We start from the raw sequence: 23,084 nt of genomic DNA, 5'->3' as shown, positions 1-23,084 counted from the left end.
AGAATGTTCGCTATTTATCTGGAAGGGATTTACACGGACCGAAGATTTTGTCAATAATGTGGGCTGACAGGGATTGCGATTTTCCGGGGGAAAAAGTTTTCCGCATCCGGTAATTGAAGTTTCACTTGGCAGCAGAGCACAATCGTTAGCTTGCCCCCCTGGAAGTTAATGGGATGTCGAGCTTAGTGGCGCTTCGTGCTCTGCTGGTTGTTAGTTGGATGGTTGGTTGAGATGAGAGCATTTCATTGGAAGTAGGTAGGTATTTAGGTAACGTAAATGGTTTAGTGGCAAAATAGGTTTCCGGAAATCTCCTCTAATGGGTAAACTATGTGTTTGGGGTGCCGTTGGGACTACCGAGCTAACTTATGCTTGCGGAATCTGCCGTAGTTTTCACACATTCACCAAACATAATTAGGCGCAATTAAGGTGACAGTCCAATTCATGATTTTCGACAGAAACGAAATGCCATGGGCGATACTAGTACATCTATGCGGTATCACTTTGTTAATGTTTTCGTGCGCCTAATTATCGGTTTACATGAAAAAATAAGCTGTTAATATGTATGCTTGTTAATCGTCGCTATGCTTGTCTCTGACCTAATTTGGCTTACATGCCTCTTCGAGTGAACCAATCCAAATTAAAATGTGTTTCCAATGATTACATATTTGGTGAATTCAATTGTTCTTCCGTGTATTATTCCGTTCCATTTGTCCTGATGAAATTACTTTGGGTTTCCTTATGCTGTTGAAGCAGCTGAGGCTTACCTGAAAAGATATAAGATGAGAAATACACAATCATTTTTTTTTTGTTTGCAAACAAAGAAGACTTAAAATTATTTTCAATTATACCATCTAGTTAAAATAAAAAGAAAACGTTTAAACATTTTCATTTGTATGAATCTCAGCGAAAGAAATTCTCCCAACCGGCCAGTTTCAATTTATGTCATCAATAACAATCAATCCGCCAGCACAATCAATTTCAGTTGAGAAAAAAGTATCCACGGAAGAACCCACAACTGCAATCGGATCGCTTCAGTCGCGTCACAATTTCCCGCTCAGATGTTCCCCCGCAGGGATCAAGACAAATCCAATCTCGGCACCAATTTATTATCCTTCCTCGCTCCAACAACCGCGCCGTGCCGTGGTCCATCCCGCGGCGCGGTGCGGCGGCGGAACCAGCTATAGATACCAAGACCTCGAACTTTCCCCCTGAGGGAAGCAAATAGGTAATCCTTAAATAGATCACTCACTCGTTACACCGTCGCTGTCGCCGTCGTCGTAGTAGGTACTATATTGGTGAGTACGCGCGATGGCCAACGAAGGAAAAAGCTCCCCTTCCGTGGCCGCGTGTAAGGACGACTAAGGAAAAGCAAGCTTCTTGGCTGCCTGCCTGCGGTGAGCAAGATAAACCGCGCGCTGCAATAAAATATTGGCTCACCTTGATTCAGTTCATGTAAAATCGATTTATTTTCCATAGTAAACGTAGACTTGTACAAACTTTTCTTGCGCTTGAAAACGGCAGAAGAGTATTGTCATCATGAGAAATGGTATTTATGTTGTTTTGTTTATTTATTTAACGGCTTCTACATTTCACCGCCTAGGCATTAAAATCACCCGCCATGGTCCACTGCACGCACTTATACTGGCCTGTTTGCTCTCACAGAAAATTTGACGTTTGGGAGATGCCGGCACCGCTCAAACGTCAGATTTTCGGTAAGAGTACGTAATCGTTCCCCGGCTGTTGAGCCCTGCTCGTCGCAGCACACCTTCCAGAGCGATGTTGAAGAGTAGGAATGACAGTCTATCACCTTGTCGCAGTCCCCGGCGAGATTCGAATGAACTGGATAGTTCACTCTAAACCCGAAATGTTGCTTTAATCAGGCTAGTCAGCTCCCCAGGAAAGCCGTTCTCGTCCATGACTCCCATAGCTCTGCGCGGTCGATACTGTCGTATGACGCTTTGAAGTCGATGAACAGGTGATGCGTTGGGACCTGGTATTCACCGCATTTCTGGAGGATTTGCCGTACGGTAAAGATCTGGTCCGTTGTCGACCGGCCGTCGATGAAGCCAGCTTGATAACTTCCCACGAACTCATTTGTTTTAGGTGACAGACGACGGAAGATGATCTGGGATATCACTTTGTAGGCAGCATTCAAAATAGTGATCGCCCTGAAGTTCTCACATTCCAAATGGTCGCCCTTCTTGTAAATGGGGCAGATTACCCCTTCCTTCCACTCCACCGGTAGCTGTTCGGTTTCCCAGATCCTGACTATCAGCCGATGCAGACAGGTGGCCAACTTTTCTGGGTCAATCTTGATGAGTTCCGCTGCGATACCATCTTTACCAGCTGCTTTGTTGGTTTTGAGCTGGTGAATGGCATCCTTAACTTCCCTCAGCGTGGGAGTTGGTTCATTTCCGTCCTCCGCTGCACTGGCGTCGTCGTTTCGTCCGTTGCCGTGGGCTCCCGTGCCTACGTTCTCCACGCCGTTCAGGTTGCTGATCGAAGAGCTGCTTCCACCTTTCGATCACCTCACGTCCGTTCGTCAAGAGGCCCCCGTCTTTATCCTTGTATATTTCGGCTCGCGGCACGAAGCCGTTGCGGGATGCGTTGAGCTTCTGATAGAACTTCCGTGTTTGGTTGAATAACCTATGCATACCCACAATCCACACGGGTAAATTCTGCTCCCAAAAATCATAAAAACGACTAATGATTTCATGAGCCTAGTTTATTTTTGTTTTATAAAAATACACCATGATTTATAATCACTATAGTATGATCCATTGGCTCGTAACGCTACCAATGCGTTACCTTTTTCCTGAAATCATAAAGATAAATCATATTTTTGAGATTTTGAATCATGGTTTCGGGTGCGCATCGTTTATGAATCTGAGGACCATGAAGTTAAATCATGTTATTGAGATTTCTTATCATGGTTCCGGGTGCGCATCGCTTATGAGTGTGGTGGATTTGAAAAAAAAATTGCAGCCATTTCAGAGGTGATTTAATGATGACCCAAAAGCAAAATATGTTTCGATAGTAATTACTATGAAGAATTATCAATAGCACAGAAAGATGCGATTGGGATGGTGCTGGTGTCGTTTGACCGGAACAGGAATGAAGCCGTATCGGGATCGAACGGATCCGGGGCGAGTAATGACAGCCGCAGCCGGTTAAGCTGGAATGAGAATGATGGCGTGCAATCGGATGTTACTTAGAAATTATTTTTTTTTTTCAATCATTAGGAAGAAATTTCAACACGCTTTTTTTACTCACGCGTTGCTAAACAGAGCCGGTACAGGAATAGAATCGGACACTGCCAGGACAGTGCTTGCGTCGTTTTTTTATGCGGCCGAAACTATGCAGTCGGGATGAGGCTGACGTCGTTTGACGGCACCGGAACTGGAACAAATGAAGTCGGAATGGAATTGGACAAGGAATGGCAGCCACGTTTGATCTAGAACAAGAACGATGGTGTGCAATCGAATTTAGAAATGAGTAAAAACAACGTAAGAAAACATTTTCAGCACATTTCACTCACCAGTTTCTTTGAGAGAATGGTTTCACGAAGAACACACTAGAACGCTAATATCACAATAAAGTGACATAATTATTGAATTTAAAACTATACTTCAATTAAAATAATGGCTTTTTTCATTTTTTACACCAACGATACCACACACAGAATGACCATGTTTTGACATGTGTGCGGAGTGCGTGTAACGCTTGATAATTTGCATGAGTTCTAGCTCATAAAAATAGTTGCAACGAATCATGATATTAGTTGCTCAGATTATGAAACTATGATTCGTGATCATGATTTTATAAAATGACAAATCTTTATGTTTTATAATTTGCGAATCATAAAAATAGGATCAGATTTGTTTCCGTGCAGTCGTTGGAGCTGTAGGGGGCCATCCATAAACCACGAGGTCACAGGGGGGGGGGTGGTCTGCCGAAAGACCACGAAAAGCCACGGAGGGGGGGTGGGGGGTTGTTGTCACCAAACCACGTGTTTTTTTTATTTGGTGTTTTATTTTTCCTGTCTGATCCAAAAGCATAAAATCAATTTTTATTCAACTGACTATACTGATTATTCCTGTCCACAGCACGAAAACTTATGTTGTCCATCTAGAGTCTGTACGAACAAACCACCTGTATCCTAGGAAAAAAATAACATAGGGAAAGGTCGAGCTTTGACAATAAAGAGTCTTTATTAAAGACGTTTAGTGCACTTTAGCCTTCCGTCAGTCGCGCGGTTGGCTACCACAGCTGATGCAGAGTATCAAAAGCGAGATTTTTTCAACGTGTTGTACAAAATATAGGTTGATGAGGAAATTCAAAGAAACTTTTTCTTTTATTTTGAATACTTTTCCGCTTTTTTCTCATAAATATTGAAAGTTGCATGTTTACAAGGTCAGATACAAGTTACAGTTCGCCTAAAATTATATGTCGTATATTTCTCTTCTAGCAGTAATAAAATAATATGATTTGAATTCAGGAAAGGAAAAGTTAGAGTGATTTTATTGACGATAAACACAATTCAACTGGCAAATGGACGTCATCCAGGATAGTGCCGCTATAATTGTGGAGGCCCATGCGTAATCGGGATAACTACCAAATGTGAAGCTATCGACGATCATCACCCCTACCTGTTTCATGGAGCGTTTCAAGGGTACAATCATTGCTTCAATCACCGCTTACAGCTCAGACTTCCGCTTATTTACAGCAACCACCTAAGTTTAGTGGTGAGCCAATTCCAGTTTCATATACTACTGCAATCGTGTGGGCAGTAATCAACTCCATCTGTTCGATCGATTCACTGGTGTCCTCTAGCGTAATACAATTAGCGAAGAAGACAATGCTATCGGCAAGAACTCTGTGTCTGGAGAAGTCAACAACTGCCGGATTGGAAAGGAGGGATTGTCTGCTCTATCCATAAGAAAGATAACCATTAGAAAAGTTAGAACTCAAGCGATCTCTGAATGCCGTCTCCTAGTTTGTGTATCTCCCATCAATTTCCTTCGTATATCAATCTAAAACGAATGAATTTGGAAAGAAGTTATCAAACCATCTGCATCAACGGCCGATCTAGATTGAAAGATGATATTCAACGTACTGGTACTGTTGGTAATGCTCCTTGCTTGATATGGATGATTTGAGAAACATTTTCAAATTCACGTTTCTCAATATTGTCAACCTACCTACATATTATCTCATTTACGCCCATCGAGCGGAAATTTTTGGGATTCAGTGCATGTCGAAAGAGAGGAAGGAAAGGGCTTGAATTAAGTCTGGCTCAAATAAGGTGAACATAAATTGAGGCACAAGTATACTTTGATATTGTTTTTAAAATATCTGTAGGGGTATTCACTAAGCAGCGTAAACCGCTAATTAAAGATTATTTTGATTAAACGTCAAGATCACCAAAGCAAACTTTGAATAGCAAAAAATCATGGCTTACGTAGCAATTTCATCTGTTTAGTGAGTCCCCTTAGTATTTTAAAATTAAGTTGTTGTAATTGTATCATTTTTTTAAGCGCTAGCTATTTAAAATGTTTTCAATCAAATTTTCAGGAACTTCGTATAGAGCTATATAAATTGCACCAAAGATACTTCAATTCAGTGATTCAGTGGTTTTGCTATTTTTTGATCTGACACTGATGTCTGCAGATTGGTATCCATATGCTTGCGAACTGATATTCTGGAGTAAGTTCTTCTTGTAGGTGAATCAGCCAAGATATTCCTCGTACATTCCTCGTATATTCCTCGCACGTCCCCCCAGCCAGCCAACAGAGACCATCAAATTGAGGAACGTGTGTAAAACCAGCAAGGTACACTTTGCTCCACCGCATTCCGTGAACCGTCGAGAGTCGGTTGGATGGTTGGTTGGTTCGTTTGTTGCTTGCTTGGGGATGCTACTGAGAAAGGATTTAATGTTAATCCCGTAGCAGAAACAGCAGTCCCCCTCTCATGTAGCAACGCCATCAGCCATAGAGCAGAGGAAAACTTCGATAAGAATGAGCCGAGTGAACCGAGACTAAAAGGTATTGACGGAGAGCTTTCGTGAGCTTGTCGAATACCGGTGCGATTTCTCGGGTTTCAAATCTTACGTTGTCGGGCTAAGGAGACCCCGGACCCGGAGTCGACCGGGCGCTGTCTTAGAACTGTGTGTAAAGAGAAAAGCCAACTTGCTGCAGGTGTAACGGTACCGACGATACCAAGAAGCAAGATTGATTATTTAATTTTTGAAATACGAAAGAGAAACTGTGAAACATGTAATCGGATCTTGCCTTTATCGAGATGGTTGTGGTAAAACGGTAGGGATGGAACAAGAAGGGGCCCGTATTACTTTCTTTCTGCGGGAATCGATACACTCCTTTATCTTGATATTGGATTGATGTGTAATGAAAATTCTACAGATTGTTGCAACAGCGGGCGCTCGAGCAAACATCAACCAACAGTCAGACAGTGTTGCATGCATGTTGAAACAAAGTTTTCTGCTGCAACGAGGGTTTCAGGCGATTTTAAGTTTACCAGGAATGATCGATCAAATACGGGTATATTCGTGGGTGCTGACTGCTGGTATATGCAGTCTCGCTAGACGCAGTCATGAATATTCATTACGTGATTTGATTACGTGTTACAATGAAAGGAAATGGTTATACGGTTGCCTGTTGAAAATGAATGGTTAGAGAATAGTACGAGTGCATCTTGTCGTCCAACTTTTCGAAAATTTCATACAAATATTATTTTCTGTTTGTTGAGCAAAAGTTTTTTTTATTCTTCTTTCACTTAACCTAATTTACAGCTCTACTTACACTTTGTACAGCGCCTAAATGTATTCTATTCTAATACTCTTAAACTCAAAAACATATTTTAACAACTCCACTTGTTTACACGGGGGAAGGGAGAATACGTCCCAATCCAACTTTACGGACAATACAAAAATTTTAGGGATTTTATTCAAAACAAAAATGTTACACGGGGGAGGGAATAATAAAAAAATCGATTTTATCATAACGTAATACATGGATGCTGTCTTATAAGTTCAATCGGAAATTTAAATTAGGGGGATTATGGGCATAATGGATCCACGGGGCGAAATGGACACCCCTGTTTTTGCCGAAACCGTCGACTTTTATGTTAAACTTTTGATGCGTAAGTGTAAAGGAACAAGTCATTGTCGGCAAGCCTCGTTGAATAAATGTACGACTCGTGCTGAAAAAATCAACTTTTTGCAACTCATTAGGGGCTGTCCATTAATTACGTAAGGGAATTTTTGCGATTTTCCGACACCCCCTCCACCCCTTGTAAGATTTTTTGTATGAGAACCCAAAAAAATTTGTATGGCGCGTAAGATTTTTCAAAAAAGAATTTATTCTACAAGAATTCTATGGAATTTATCGAACTTTGTTTCGAGGTGTAATCGGCAAAATCATTCGTTATACCATATCTTCTCATAAGAATTAAACGTTTCTTACGGTTTCTGTAAGCGTGAGGGTCCGAAACAGCGCGCGGAAACGGTTCACAAGGCGGACAAACTACCGGCGAACTTGGGGGAACCGGGATCGAATTAAAAGACACGTGTTACTTTAACAATTCAATTCGTACTACTATCTTTGGCTATTCATATGGGGGGTTTATATAATTCGGCAATACAAAAGGCTGAAGGCCTAGAAAATTCTACACACAAATCAAATGGAGGAGAGAGACAGAGATTTGGGAGGCTGCAATCGGCGGTTGCATTATTCTCTGGGCAAATGAGATATCTTTTTTCTGCTGCTGCTGCGAGTAGGGTAGCGCTCCTCATTCTCGTCCCAACATAATCCGCCCACCAAATTACGAGTAGGAATTTCCACTCCATGTCTTCCTGGAACGAATTCATCACTGTCGAGTGGGCACCGGCGCAGCTTCCTGACGTCCCGGCGAAAAACACCATTGGCTGTCTTGACCGACACTACTCGGACACGTCCGTCGGTCCCGGGGAAAAGCTCCTTAATACGTCCCAGGAGCCACTGTTGTGGCTTCTCGTTGTCGTCGACCAGTAGAACAAAATCGCCTACCGAAACGTTGGGGGATGAGGCCTGCCATTTCACTAGCCGTTGGAGTGCAAGTACGTACTCGGACTGCCACCGAGCGCGAAAATCCTGGGCGACTCGCTGAACGTAGTTCCACCTTGACAAGGAACTTATCTGCTGCTCCAGATGGTTGACCTCCGGGAGGGCATCGAGAGGACGCCCGATCAGGAAGTGCGCGGGCGTGAGTGGTTGATGATCCGCGGGGTCATCCGAAATTGCAGAAATCGGACGCGAATTCATACACGCAGCTACCTGAGCGAGGAGAGTGCTTAATTCTTCGAAGGTGTAGTTATAGTTACCTCCGATTTTGCTGAGGAACCCTTTCGCCACTTTGATTCCAGCCTCCCACAATCCACCGTGGTGAGGAGATCGCGCGGGTATGAACAGCCATTCCACACGTCTGTCGGTGAGAAAGTCGTTGACCTCGTCGCTGTGTTCGGTCGCATCGATCTGTTGATAGAGTTCACGAAGGGTTCTGGCCGCTGACCGAAGATTCGTGGCGTTGTCGGAGTACATCTTGCTGGGAACTCCGTACCGACTGGTGAACCGGGTGAAGGCAGCGAGGAAAGCCGATGCACTCAGGTCGGTAACTGCCTCCAGATGCACCGCCCGCGTTCCGAAGCAAACAAACAGTGCAACGTAACCTTTCGATGGTACAGCCCCACGAGTTCTTCGTCCGACGATGCTCACAGGGCCGGCGTAATCAACGCCCGTGATGGTGAACGGTGGGAGAGGTTTCAAACGGTCCGCTGGTAACTGTCCCGTTTGTTGCGTAATCCGGGCTTTGGCTCGGTTGCACTTTACACAATCGCGACAAACCTTTCGAGCAGCGCTGCTGCCGCGTAGTATCCAATACCGAGTTCGAGTGGCGGCTAGCAATGACTGAGGGCTACAGTGGAGATGCTCTTGATGATCGTGCAGAAGAATGAGCGAGGTCAATATTGAGTGACGGGGCAGCAAAATCGGATGCTTGTTGTCGTAGCTCAAGTCCGATTGCTGCAGCCTTCCGCCCACCCTAACGACACCGTTTTCGTCCAGAAATGGATTGAGTTGATGTAATGGGCTGCTTCGTTCGACGGCGAGATCTCTTTGTAGTCGGCTGAGCTCGCTGGGGAAATGCTGTTGTTGTGTGTGTTGTAGGTACTTTTCCAAAGCAAAGTTTATCTCAGCTGGAGAGAGTCGTGGAGAGCATCGGAACTCCGGGTGTCCGAAACGAAGAATGCGAGCGGTGATACGGAGAAGGAGCTGTAGATTCGGGTAGTACCGAGCCATCATATCATCCAGGAAACGATTTTCGTAGACCGTGAAGCATACCACAGCTGCGGTTCGCTGCTCTCTGTCTAGCTGCCCTTGCTCGATATCGTCGAGATTGCCGTTCGGGGCTGATTCGTTGTCGGCCTCCGATGGATCCCAGGTTGGCCCATGCCACCAGAGAGTGTTTTGATGAAGCTGTTCGGGAAAGGCACCTCGAGAGATCATATCTGCCGGATTGTGGAGAGTGCCTACATGACTCCAGTTGATAGAGGGTAGATGAGTGGAAATCTCTGCAACACGGTTCGCCACAAATGTCTTCCACCGGCCAGCCATGCCAGGACGACTTTGGAATCGGAGAACGCTCGCACCTCGTAGAAGTCCGTTGCCGACAGAGCAGCTCTCACGTTAGAGATCAATCGCGCGAGAATAACTGCTGCACACAACTCAAGCCGGGGTGTGGTGGTTCTGCCGTTGCCGATGGGTGCCAGCTTCGATTTTGCACAGAGAAGATGCGAGGAAGAATTTCCATCGTTATCAACAGCCCGAATGTAGATGCAAGCGCCCATGGCCACATCGGATGCGTCGCAGTAGCCGTGCAGGTAGAGACGAGTCCAGCTGCGCATGTCGATCACATGGCGGGGAATCTGAAACGAGTTGAGAAGCGAGAACTTTTGCACCAATATTAACCAATCGTTTGTTAACTCACCGGGGGGAGTTGCATCCCAGGCCACCTTCAGCTCCCACATACGCTGCATCACCAGCTTTGCCTTCACGATGATCGGTGCAAGAAGGCCGAGCGGGTCGAATAGGCTGGCGATTTGCGATAGGATGTTGCGTTTTGTGGGCTGAAGGATCTCGGTAGGTTGGTAGGAGAAATGGAGCTCGTCACTGCACGGCTGCCATTGCATTCCGAGGGCCTTGATAGTACAGCTTCCGTTCTCTTCGATTGGGATCTTCAACTCCAAATCTGCATCAGGAACTCCTTCTAATACTGCAGCACTGTTCGAGGCCCATTTCCGGAGATGGAATCCGCCGGACGCAAACATTTCGGTTAGTTGTTCTCGTAGTAGCCTTGCTTCTTCTTCAGACGATGCTCCGGTGAGTACATCATCATCCCCTTTTCCGCCTTCTCTACTGCTGCCGGATATTGTTGCCGGTATGATCCTAGGAGCTCTTTAACGCATTTTGTGGCCAAATAGGATGCGCTTTTAGTCCCAAAGGTGACGGTATTCAGATGATACTCCCTTATCTCCTCGTCCTTGTCCCACCTCCACAGAATTTTGAGGAAGTCACGATCAAGCTCGTTCACCCATACCATGCGATACATTTGTTTTGCATCACCAACCAGCACGATAGATGGGAGGCGAAATCGGATCAAAATATTAATCAACGAGTCTTGAACAACGGGGCCACACATGAGTACATCATTCAAAGAGAACCCACTGGTAGTCTTAGCCGACGCATCGAAAACGACTCGACATTTGGTGGTCGTACTCGATGATTTTACCACACAGTGGTGTGGGAGATATACTGACTTGTTTGACGGAGAGGCATCTTCAACGAGTGACATGTGACCGAGATCGATGTACTCACGGATGAACTCATGATACTCACTTTTGAGCTTTGGGTTACGGTCGAGCTTTCTCTCTATGTGAAGCAAACGTTTCTCCGCCATTGGCCTAGACTCACCAAGCTGATTAGGGTCGAGACGAAATGGGAGACGAACGATGAACTTCCCTGTCTTATCACGAACGGTATGCTCGGCGAAGTGCTGCTCGCATCGCTGTTCTTCTTCGGTGAGATGGTTGGATGCTGTAGCGTATTCTTCTAGCTCCAAAAATTTGCGTACCTGCTGCGAGAGATCGTCATCGGTGGAAGTCAACAGGCAGGTTGAAACGTGAGATCCAATCGAAGTGTTGGGTTCGTGGTACCGACCAGCGACCACCCAGCCGAGTTTGGTGTTTTGAAGTGTGGGTAGGCTGTCGTCGATACTGAGGGCGATTTTGCCAGGCTCGAGCAGCTGAAAGAATAATTCCATTCCCAGTAAAACTTCTACCTTACCCGGGCGATGGAACAGAGGATCTGCCAAGTGTATTGCTCCTGGAATGGGCCAACCGTCGATGTTCGCTGGCTTGCAAGGAAGCATTTTGGTGATTTTCGGCAACACCATACACGATACGGAGGTTCGATAATCCGTGCAGCGAGAGGAGATGATGATTTCGGCACACTTGTCAGCGTGCGCTGGTGTGGAGAAGATGCCTTCGAGGTCCATGTTGGCAGCTACTGTTTTGAGGCCGAGTCGCTTGATGAAATCATCGCTGATAAAGCTGACTTGGGACGGGCAATCCAAAACGACACGACAGGCGTGTGGCCGTCCCTGGCTGTCCAGAACATTGATGGCAACGGTGGCGAGTAGGACGCTAGACGCATCGAGGCAGGATGGTGAGTCGAGGGCCGAAATCAAGGACTGTGCTGATGATCCTGAATTTGCAGGGGCCATGACGGACGATGATGCTGCTGGTTGTGGGCTTGCTGATGACGACGGTGGGTGCAATAAGGTGTGGTGAGGTAAGTTGCATTTCCTGCAGGCACCTGATTTGCAGCTCTCACCGGGATGTATTTTCAGGCAATTGTTGCACAGCTTCATCCTATTGACGTGAGCGAGTCGGTCGTCGTGGTTCATGTGAATGAACTTACCACATTGGTAAAGATGGTGGTTTGGTTTGTTGCAGACGTTGCAAAACGGAGGGTTCGTGGCGACGAATGCGGTAGCACCTCGGGACTGCGGTGGAGTCCTTGTAGGTTGCTTGAAAGGCACGCTGGATTTGTGGCGAACTGGTTGAGCAGATTGCAGAGCAAAACTGCGAGATTCGACGAACTTGAGGAAGCACTGAAGATCGATGTTTGCTTCATCCATTTCCGCCATCTTTTGGCACCACAACTGCTTCGTATCTGGATCAACCTTTTCGCTTAAGATGAACAGGAGCCACGTGTCACGGTCTTCCCTATTCATGGCATGGAGGGCACGAATAACCTCGTCCGACACGTCGTGGAGCAATCGCAAGCCGTGAGAAGAGGGGAATGTCAGCGTTGGCTGCGCTAGAAACCGCTTGATATGCTGATTAGCGATCTCACGTGGCTTATCGTACCTGGATTTCAGCTTCGTCAGTGCCGGTTGGTAGTTGGCATCCTCGATCTTGAGGTGAGAAATCAAGGACGCCGCCTCACCAGCAAGGTTGGTTTTGAGGAAGTACAGCTTCTGGCTGTCCTTCAGCGTTGGATTTTGATGCACCAAGCTGTCGAACAGGTCGTAGAACGATTTGCCATTCCATATAATTACCGCTGAACACGGGCATATTCATCCGAGGCAGCTTTAGATCCGAGAGAGGGGATACGGCGGCGTTGCTGTGTACGACAGCAGATGAACTGGAGCCGGCGGCCATGTTGGAGGACGTCACTCGGCGGAACTTGCTGAGAAGCAGCACTATCGCGATCCTTCACAACCTTTAGCATTTTTTATAAACGGTTTTTCAGCGACATGTAGCATGCTTCAAACTTTCCTTGGCGGTGCACTGCATCATCATACGCTTCTTCTTCCTCACTCACATCCAGAATCTTCTTATGCACGGCACAAAAGGCCGCCCACACCTCACTTAAAGCGTCTAGTTCAATTTGCACATCGACTTCTTCGGCCGCTTCTGGTCTGATTTTCTCCACCGTATCCGAAATACGTTTCAGTTGCGGGTCCAGCGATTTTCGTTCGCGGATTAGTCGATCCATCTTGGTGGATTTTGCGCACTTATTGTTCACAGTCACTGATCGTTTTACACCTCACTTGTTCTGCACCACTGAGATGCCAAATGGCAGAAGCACTCGGGGCCGATACGGCGGCGACGGGGCCAAATTACGGGCACTAGCGGTCACAGATAACGCGGTTCGCGGCGAATTATTCGCGATCCGGCTCGATATGCATATGTAACCATATGTAAGCGTGAGGGTCCGAAACAGCGCGCGGAAACGGTTCACAAGGCGGACAAACTACCGGCGAACTTGGGGGAACCGGGATCGAATTAAAAGACACGTGTTACTTTAACAATTCAATTCGTACTACTATCTTTGGCTATTCATATGGGGGGTTTATATAATTCGGCAATACAAAAGGCTGAAGGCCTAGAAAATTCTACATACAAATCAAATGGAGGAGAAGACAGAGATTTGGGAGGCTGCAATCGGCGGTTGCATTATTCTCTGGGCAAATGAGATATCTTTTTTCTGCTGCTGCGAGTAGGGTAGCGCTCCTCATTCTCGTCCCAACAGTTTCCTTAACCATTTAGTTTTAGATTTGATTTGTCTTTACTGGTACAAAAATAAAGGTCTTGTGATGTGTGGAGAACAAGCATTAAGTTCAAATTCGCATAAACAAAAGGGAAATATGTTGTAAGAGGAGTGAGGGTTTGTTGATCGAGATTTTGCTTTGGAGTAAAAATAAAGTAATTCAGAACAACTTTGCGGTGCGAGAATTTCACCAGCTAAATGTAGTTCAATATTTTTTTATCTGTATTAACGAGATTTTTAGCCCTAGGCTAGTTCATCTCGGGACCCACGCTTCACTTCCCTTCCGAAGGAAGAACTCACATTTTGCGAGTTTGTCGGGAGTGGGATTCGATCCCAGGTCCTCGGCGTGATAGTCAAGTGTTCTAACCATCACACCAGGTCCGCTCCACATGTAGTTCAATTCAAAAATGGGAATATTGTTAATCTATCTATTCAAAAATACGTAAATTGAGTTAACATGAATACAGGTTCTTACAGAATAGACAAGATCTTTCCTGCCTGCAACCTAAGCTGGTTCTTCGTGGGTGTCTCTAAGTAAATATACGACGATATATAGTTGGACCAAATTTCGAACAAACAACAGCCCTGCTAAACAAATAGCCTCCGGTCAAATGATGCAGCATGAAAAATGGAAAATTGGCAATACGAAGCAGTTCAACTTTGATCCCTGCTACGTCCTGCGTCTGTCCTACGACCAGTCAACCAACCCGGCAGCATCCCACCGAACGGAGTGGCAAGCAACCGTCCGTGACTGAACTCGATGCCAATAATAAAGTCAAAAGAAGGCCCTCCTTGTCCTGCCTTCTTCCTAAGAATAGCCTCTGGCCAGGCGAGGGATAAAATAGATCCAAAAAGAAAGCACAACGGACTTTGTGCTAGACCTAGAAAACACCACTCACTTCACTTTTGTATGCTCGATTCCTTCTTTGCCTTAGTGGATGGGACAATCTCACCTACACGTTATATGGCCCAGCCTGTAGTCGCTGCTGGTGGAACGGCAAAAATGTATAATGTCTATGGGAAGCAAAAACAGCTTTTGTTTCGGAAAAATGTTCCACTCCCGTTATGCTCAATTTTCTTCCTCATCTCCAGCAGGATATAGAATGTGTATTATGTGCTCCACGAGTCCTCCTACATCGCCATTCGTCGCACTTGGCTGAACGCTAACACAACAGAAAATAAGAAAATTTTCTCCATTATTTTTTTTTGCTAGCATTGCTCAAATTGCAGTAACACATATTCGCTTTCGTGTCTCCACCCACGAAAGAACCGACTATGGGTGGTAAGGAGGACTGTGGAGACGCCACTGTTGGCCAAAAGGGTAAAATGGGCTAAAATGCTAACTTTATGTAAAAACATGGGCGAATGCATTGAAATATTATTATACGTATCAGGTATCAGAAGGCCAGCTCCTGAGATACGTTATCCTGCATTTGTGATGTTTGTGTCATCTCCATGTATACAAGCCTATTTCATCATCTACCTGGGGAAGAACGAGATATGGGAAAGGAACTAGGAAGGGGAAAAGTGATGAAATAGGAAGAGGTATCCTAGAAGAGGGAATTAACTAGAGCTCATAGTCTACAGGGTGATTGGTTCCGGACTTTACACAATTTTAGGGCAACTAGGTCTTCAAAAGTTATGAAAAAATGCCCAAGGAACATAGGGTCGGATATCACTGCTAAGTGAGTTATTCACATTTTATTTTTTTCATATTAGCTCATTTATGAACCCCAATATCTCAGGAACTGAAGGTCGTACATTAAGCATAAACGCTCGAAACGAAAGCAAATGAATTCATCTTTCGTAACGTCTCTGACATTGATTTGGTAAAAACTACTTCAAAGGCTCAATTTTCAAAAAGTTTGCAAAAAGTGTCTAAAAAATCAGTCTTTTTAAGATATTTTTGAAAAATTTTCAATGAATAAATAACTTCTGTTAAAAAAGTTCTTCTACAAAACATGCAAAAACTTGTTCTCTAAAAATGTTTCCCTGACAGCAAAACTCTATCTTTTGTAGATTACGCAAAAAAATATTTTAAAAGTAACCCTGCATAAACTTCATGCCAAAACAATGGTCATCACCTGTCATCACCCTATCAATTCGCGCGTTCGTGTTTTGTTGCTCCACAGCAAGTTGGACATTTTTGTAGAAGTTGGGGATGGGGATTTTAAAGAAAAGTTGGGGATTTTTAAGGAACGTTGGGAGTTTTATGGATATATTGGGCAGAATAAAGAAAACTTAGGAATCATAAGGTTCTTCGAGGAGCATTATGCCTCTGGGAAATCTAAGCAGCAAATTGGGAATTTTAGGAGAAGTTGAAGGTTTCTAAGAAACGTTGGGGATTTTTGGGAGTTATTGGGGAGGATAAAGGAAACTAAGGAATTAAAAGGGTATTCGAGGAGAATAATGCCTCTGAGACATCTAAGCAGCAAGTGGGATATTTTTGGAAAAGTTGGGCATTTTAAAAGAACTTGGGGATTTGAGAAGATGTTGGGCATTTTATGAGAAGTTGGGGGAAAAGTTGGGGGTTTTAAGGAACGTTGGGAGTTTTATAGAGATATTGGGCAGAATAAAGAATACTTAGGAATCAAAAAGGTCTTCGAGGAAAATGATGCCTCTGGGAAATCTAAGCAGCAAGTTGGGCCTTTTAGGAGAAGTTGGGGATTTTTAAGGAAAGTTGAGGATTTTTGGGAGATATTGGGAAGGATAAAGGAAACTTAGGAATCATTGGGGTCTTCGAGCAGAATGATGCCTTTGGGAAATCTAAGCAGCAAGTTGGATATTTTTTGGAAAAGTTGGGCGTTTAGAAGAAGTTGGGGATTTGAGAAGAAGTTGGGCATTTTAGGAGAAGTTGGGGATTTTTAAGAAAGTTGGGAGTTTAATGGAGATATTGGGCAGAATAAAGAATACTTAGGAATCAAAAGGGTCTTCGAGGAAAATGATGCCTTTTGGAAATCTGTGCAGCAAGTTGGATATTTTTCGAAAAGTTGGGCATTTTAGAAGAAGTTGGGTATTTTAGAAGAAGTTGGGCATATTAGGAGAAGTTGGGGATTTTTAAGAAAGTTGGAGATTTTTAAGGAACGTTGGGAGTTTTATGGAGATATTGGGCAGAATAAATAGTACCACAAAGGTTTAGTCAGTGCCGTGAAAAGGGCGCTGTAGAACGCATAAGCGTATAAAAAGCCTATACATCATTGAAGGTAGCTTGTGACGCCATGAGTCTTTCACGATAAACACATGATCGAAAGCAGCCTCAAAATTAAAGAAACCATGCAAGCATCAAACGTTGTGCGAGTGCTTTCTTGAAAACGTAACAACAATGTCTAAAAGAGTCAATTTGGACAACCCAAATTGTGCATGCCGGGGCCCGTGGAGCAGTGGTGACACGTTCGCTTCATAAGCGGATGGCCCAGCCCCGGCACTTGCAATTTTTCGCAGGTTGCTCCGCAGAAGTGTAAGTAGAGCTACCGATTGGAATCGCTCACGTAGTGCCCTAGAGATTAACTGATGAACGGTGTAACGATATGTTTACATTCGGAAACCCATGGATGTTTTTTTTTTCAATTTCCCTATGCAAAACGATAATTTTTTCGTACATTTCGTAAATATTTTGAAGTGAATACTTTCCTACCGGGAGCTGTTATAAGGGCCTATCCATAAACTACGTAGACTCTTAGAGGGGGACGGGAGGGGGTCTGGCCAAAATCTGCGCTCCATACAAATTTCGAAAATTTTGTATGAACAAAAGTCTACGGAGGGGGAGGGGGGGGGGTGTCTTAGATGGCCCAAAATGAGTCTACGTAGTTTATGGACAGCGCCTAATCTTATGGGTAGTACGGTAGTACGCAGATCGCAAGAAATTTCTTGGCCTATCACGATGCGTGGAAATTTTAGGCAAGGAATCGCTCAAGAAATAATAAAGCATCGCTTTATTCTGGATTCTAGTACGAAGACGAAGCTGAAACGAAACGTCAAATCAAATGGAGCTTGCTGTGTCAAAATTCTTGACCCTTCCGGTCACGGAAAAGTAATGCACTGAACGAAAATTACTTGAGCGATTCCGTTTGAAGTGCATACCTTGCATTAATAGTACAGCAGTTAAAAGTAAAGAGAGAAAATACTAAAATCCAATACTAAAAAAAATCTAATAGAAACAATAAGCTTTTAATTACTACTGTTATTAAAATATCGAACGAACCACAAGTTTGTTTTTAGTTTGGTAGGGGAGGAAGGGGTAACCCCGTCACCTTAAGCATTGGGATTATTCAAAATTTATATAAGAGGTAATTTGATATTTTAACTACACAGAATGTTTGATTCATTAGTATTTTATAAAATTTGTGCATTAAAATTTTCAAAATATGTTTATTTTACCGAATAATGTACATAGCACAAACATATTAAATATTGATGTTGTTAATGCAGTGCGGGTAAGACCGTCACCCCTATGGGGTAAGTCCGTCATACCTTTTTGTCAAGATACTTTAGAAGATTTTAATTTGAAAATGTTTCCAACATATTTTTGATCAGTTGTGATGGTTTACCTATTATTCTGATCAGTCTTTTTTTATATGATCGTTAATTTTTAGGTATATGCGACATGTTGCCAAATAATGAAAAATCTACTTAAGCGATCATGCCGTTGTTCTCCATGTACATCAGTATAACTGGGAAGAACAGCCAATGATTTAACCTTTCACACCGTTGTAAGAAGTACATGCTACTCGTTCGTTCTCTTCTTCTTTTTCTTCTTGCATTACGTTCCAACTGGAAAAAGCCTGTTGTTATGCGTGTTCTCTGAGCACTTTCACAGTTATTAACTGAGAGCTGCCTCTGCCAATGGCCATTTTGAATGAGTATATCGTGCGGAAGGCACGAAGATATTCTCTAGTATATGCCCAAGAAAGTAAAGGAAGTTTCCTTTACGAAAAGATCCTGGACAGACTGGAAATCGAACCCTCACACACACGGTCATACCTCAACGTAACTTTAAGCTTGATATAACGATCGGCTCCGTAAAGAGATAAACGTAATTGCGCCTCGATTAACTGAACTATATAAAAATAATAATGATTCTATTTTGCCCGTCCTCAGGTGATTCCTTGAAGAATCACTGGAGGAATACCCGAAGAAATCCCAAAAAGAGTTCCTGAAAGAATCCTGGCCGATGAGTGACGGGCTTACCCGAAAAGTCAACTTTTCTTAAATTGCACCGTAATTCTTGAAAAATTGTTGAAACTGACCTTTCGATGAATCTTGGCACTAAAGAATAGCACAGATGAGAATACATGATTGATTAAAATAAATTTCTATACTTGTTTTGTAATCTAGAGGCTAAATTCTACCGACGAAAAATTACTTCCACCGTTGGTGCAACAACGTGTGCGTTTGTTTTGTTTATTTTCTTCGCGTTTGACAGGTCAATGTTGGTACCATGTGTCTCAAAACAGTAAAAATGGTAAAAACAAATAAGGTGTGTGGCCAAAAAGCTACTAACCCAAGTAACCAAAAGTTCCGCTTCCCATGACAAAATGCACTTTCAAGTTCCGCGAAGTTCAGTTAAAGTTCCAAATGGAACTTTCTGGCTGCTTAAGAGGCTAACGATGAGCCTTGCTGGAACTTCGGTCACAAGTTCCGACGAGGCTCAATGTTAGCCTCTTAAGCAGCCAGAAAGTTCCATTCGGAACTTTATCTGAACTTGGCGGAACTTTAAAGCTGCTTAAGATGCTACTCGGAACTTTGTCGGAACTTTCAAGTTCATAGAAGTTCAGTTCAGTAGCATTGTGTTTCAATGAAGATTAAATTTATTTTTTTACAGAAAACAACTGTTTGAGCATACACGAATAAAAGACAAATATGAATTTATCAAATCAATGAATACTAGGCTTGACCAAAAAAAAAATTGTCGCACATCGGATTCGAACCGATAGTCGCTGCGTGAGAACCCTACGCTCTACCACAGTACTACACTTGTGGTTGAGTGAAGAGCAGGTAAAGTCTGACTTGAATCGATTTTCTGTCGACAGCTAGTTTTGCACATTTGTACAGTAGTGAAGTTAACTTGACATTGTCAAGTGTCTTCAGCAGCGCAGCGGTAAGTCAGCAGGCTATCACGCAGGAGGATCCAGTTCAAATCTACATAGCAGCATCATGTGTGAAAATATAAGTATCAGAAGCAATTTCCAGACATGAATCGCAAACACCTACCAAACAGGGTGGGGTTGTGATTCTGAAAATCACATTTTTGTTTCTGCATGAATTTTGTCAAAGTTCTGTCAGAAGCTGCTTAGAAGGCTATCCAGCGCGCTTATGTGAACTTTCAAGTTCCAAAATTACTTAAAAATGAAGCTGCTTAGAAGGCTAATGAGCAACCTCGAACAAGCTGCTTAGCTTATAAAGTACCCTTTTATCTGAACTTTTGGTTACTTGGGAAATAACTATTTTCTGGTAGAATCATTGGGGTGACGGGCTTACCCACCCTGACGGTGTTACCCGCTTTTCCCCTATTCCTGATTTTGGTATTCATTAATGTTTTTTTATTTCAAGCTAGCTGTCCCGGCAAACCTCGTACTGCCTGCCTACTGTGTTTTTGTCATACAGCTCCCTAGAGAAGTCCCCCGCAACTTCATCTGTATGGGAGCCCACTTTTCCAGAGATCGGAGGAGTCTCACACTATGCTAAGAACCTTCTCCGGCCCCAAACCCTCCGCATACAAAATTGTACGCCAATCGGTTCACTTTGAATGCTCTCAACGACACGAGCAAATACAATATGTAAAATATAGCATTTTATACCACATCCCCCTACAGATATGACGATGTTCTGGACCATATCAAGCGTTCCAGCATCATTCCGACGAGGCCGAAGCTATTTTATCCTCATATTCGTATTGTACCAGTGTGCTTCACATACACAACACACTATCCTGGGCCGGGCGCATGATGCCGTACTAGGTAGGTGTGTACGAAGAATAGTCTTTTCTTCCGGTGATCCAAGAGTGGTGGTGGTACACGAAATATGCTCTATGATAAGCTACCACCACCAGCAGCAGCAGCAGCAGCCAGCCAGCCCGTCGTCCTTATCGCATGGCTTAAGGCTAAATCCCTTCTGCTCATCGAGGCAGACACAAACACACGGATGATCGTCTTGGAGCAGCAGAGGTTCTAGAGGTCCTCGGGGCCGACGAGAGGGCAAGACAGCCGGCTTACGTTCATTGTCGAAGAAATGTGTTATTTCATTTAGTCGCTCATTTTATATTCCTACTTTATTTAATAGCTGTCTGACCCCATTTCGTGGTTCTTTGGCTTGGGGACATCCTGGCAGTTGGTTTGTCGGAATTTGAGGTGCAGAATGAGTTGAATCCACTACACACACTGACACTGTACACCTTTGAGTGCGTTATGTTATCTTATAATATTCCACTTTATCTGGTTATAAATGTTCTAGCTCCAGGGAAACAAGCTAGGTTGGTGCATACAATTCGTCGCTTTGTTCGGAATCAACAGCAGTCCGTCAGAGCAGTTTCATTCATTACATTCATATACATTAGGAATTGGACATAGATGTATTCCTGAAGAACTCCGTGGAAGGATTCCTGAAGCAATCTTTGAAGGAGTTCTTGAAAAAGTTCTTAGAGAAACAACTTAAGCAATTATTGGATGAGTTTCTTAAACTGTTTTTTAGAATAATTGCTGGATGACTGTCTGACTGTTTCCTGAAAATAATTGTTTAAGAAATCAATAGTGGGTTTTGTAAAGAAATCTTTGGAGAAATTTTTAACCTTCTTAAAGTGTACATCAATACTGCAACATTGGACCATGCTCCAGATTGGGAGAATGCGAAGCTAGTGAAAAACGTTAGAAAAGCTGCTCAACTGAACGCTTCGGAGTTCATGTAGGGGAATTGGGGCCTAAGCGTTTGTCGTCTTTTCCAATAGAAATATGACAAAATCCTTCTTTTTCACCCCGTGACATCGTACATGGTAATATATTCTAAGAGTGCTAGAAGAAAATATTGATAAAAAATACAATTTTCTTACATTATTTTCGATTGCAAATAATGCAAGAAAACAGAATCATGAAAAATAGTGTGGGTAAAATGAACAATCGACGGGGGTAAAATGAACATGTCTTCAAAAACTAGCTTAAATGTTTAATTTCGATATATTCAAGTATAGGTCAACAAATTCAATGTAAACTTTATATGCTACACTTTTAAAACTTTTGATATAAAATTTGGAATGTGCTGGAATCATTATTTTTAAAAAATATACTCAAATAAGCGGTTTTTAGGATATAAATCCTATTTTATAAGCGTAAAATAGTTTTTTCTTAATTTTTTGCTCTAGTTGTGTCAAAATATGTATTCTAGATTTCAATATACCGAGATTGCACAAAATTTTATAAAAAATGGATAGTTTGAACCACCTGTTCATTTTACCCCCAAGTCATGCTGGTTTTAAAGTTGTTCCTAAAATTGGATTTAAAGCATAACCTAAGTTTTTTTTTTCAACTGAATATTGTCTTTTGGGAGTACATTATTGGAATATGACATTACATATGTCATAATTTGCGAAAAATATACGAATGGACCTTAATTCAGATAAGCTCAATTTTACATCAGAGCATATTTTTCACGTGGTTTTTGAACTTTTCGTTATAATTAAGTGGTTTATTTAATTTTAAAGTTCAAAATCTGCAGAAGTATAATGATTTACAGTATCACACAGAATCCAATCGTTAAAACATGCAGAAATACGCTTATTGCTGTAAAACACCACCCTGTTCATTTTACCCCCCCTGTTCATTTTACCCACAATTCCCCTACATCGCCACAGCTGACCGTCCTCTTATGAATGAAGACGATTCTCCAATCAACTCTCCTCTCTTCAATTTGACAAAACTGAGAATACAGTGAAATTTCAATAATATCGACGAATACTGTGCAGTATGATGATATTAGTGCATTGCGTTATCAGTCGGACCTCGTCCTGTCGATGGGCAACATCGAGCCCGAAACCGGTTGACTTAAAAGGTAAATTAAAACCAGCGGTCGGAATTTTCGCTCATTCTCACGAAAATAGTATTCTCCCTCACGCCAATTTTCGGCGAAAATCTGGCTTGAGAAATCTCCCGCACAAAAAGCAGAGCGAAAACATTTTTTCACTCACTCCCAAAGGTGCGAGAATTTCGTTTGCCCTTTGTCGGCCGATTATGTTGTCTTTCCTTGACTCATATGACGCCGAAGATGATTGGTTTTATGCACTATATTTTCTAGACCCTCTGTGTGGTTGGCGTGGTGGTGTGGATAGAGTGCGCGTGTCGCGTATGTTTTTAGTAATGATCCAGGTTCGAATCCCGTCGCGGGCACAATTTTTGTTAATCTGCTTTGAAAAGATTTTCGTGAAAACTGGGT

General features: G+C 43.2%; 4 protein-coding genes across 5 annotated transcripts in view; all 4 read right to left on the bottom strand.

The window, feature by feature from the left end:
• The window catches only part of LOC109428702 (glucose transporter type 1), a 916,963-nt gene that overhangs the window by 657,471 nt on the left and 236,408 nt on the right, over positions 1-23,084 (bottom strand). The window lies entirely within an intron of this gene.
• LOC134286661 (uncharacterized) lies at positions 7,746-9,557 on the bottom strand. Its single transcript, XM_062848312.1, has one exon. The coding sequence runs from the start codon at positions 9,555-9,557 to the stop codon at positions 7,746-7,748; it is 1,812 nt and encodes a 603-aa protein (XP_062704296.1).
• Positions 9,581-10,378, bottom strand: LOC134286660 (uncharacterized). The gene has a single exon (XM_062848311.1). It carries the CDS (start codon positions 10,376-10,378, stop codon positions 9,581-9,583), a length of 798 nt encoding a protein of 265 aa, XP_062704295.1.
• Positions 10,384-12,845, bottom strand: LOC115269884 (uncharacterized). The gene is made up of 2 exons (XM_029878681.2): positions 12,673-12,845; positions 10,384-12,628 (listed from the first exon to the last, which is right to left on the bottom strand). The coding sequence occupies exons 1-2, from the start codon at positions 12,843-12,845 to the stop codon at positions 10,384-10,386; spliced, it is 2,418 nt and encodes an 805-aa protein (XP_029734541.2).

This window comes from Aedes albopictus, chromosome 2 (assembly GCF_035046485.1).
Source record: "Aedes albopictus strain Foshan chromosome 2, AalbF5, whole genome shotgun sequence".
NCBI lineage: Eukaryota > Metazoa > Arthropoda > Insecta > Diptera > Culicidae > Aedes > Aedes albopictus.
Note: the sequence above shows the minus strand (reverse complement) of the source record. Positions and strands in the feature narration are given on the sequence as shown.

Excerpts from the sequence above, each read along its gene's own strand:
- LOC115269884 (XM_029878681.2), bottom strand. The coding sequence starts at position 12,845 with ATGCTAAAGGTTGTGAAGGATCGCGATAGTGCTGCTTCTCAGCAAGTT. Across the intron at positions 12,629-12,672 it reads GAATATGCCCGTGTTCAGCG|CTTGGTGCATCAAAATCCAA; the intron begins GTAATTATATGG and ends CCTGTTCGACAG.
- LOC134286661 (XM_062848312.1), bottom strand. The coding sequence starts at position 9,557 with ATGATCTCTCGAGGTGCCTTTCCCGAACAGCTTCATCAAAACACTCTC.
- LOC134286660 (XM_062848311.1), bottom strand. The coding sequence starts at position 10,378 with ATGTTTGCGTCCGGCGGATTCCATCTCCGGAAATGGGCCTCGAACAGT.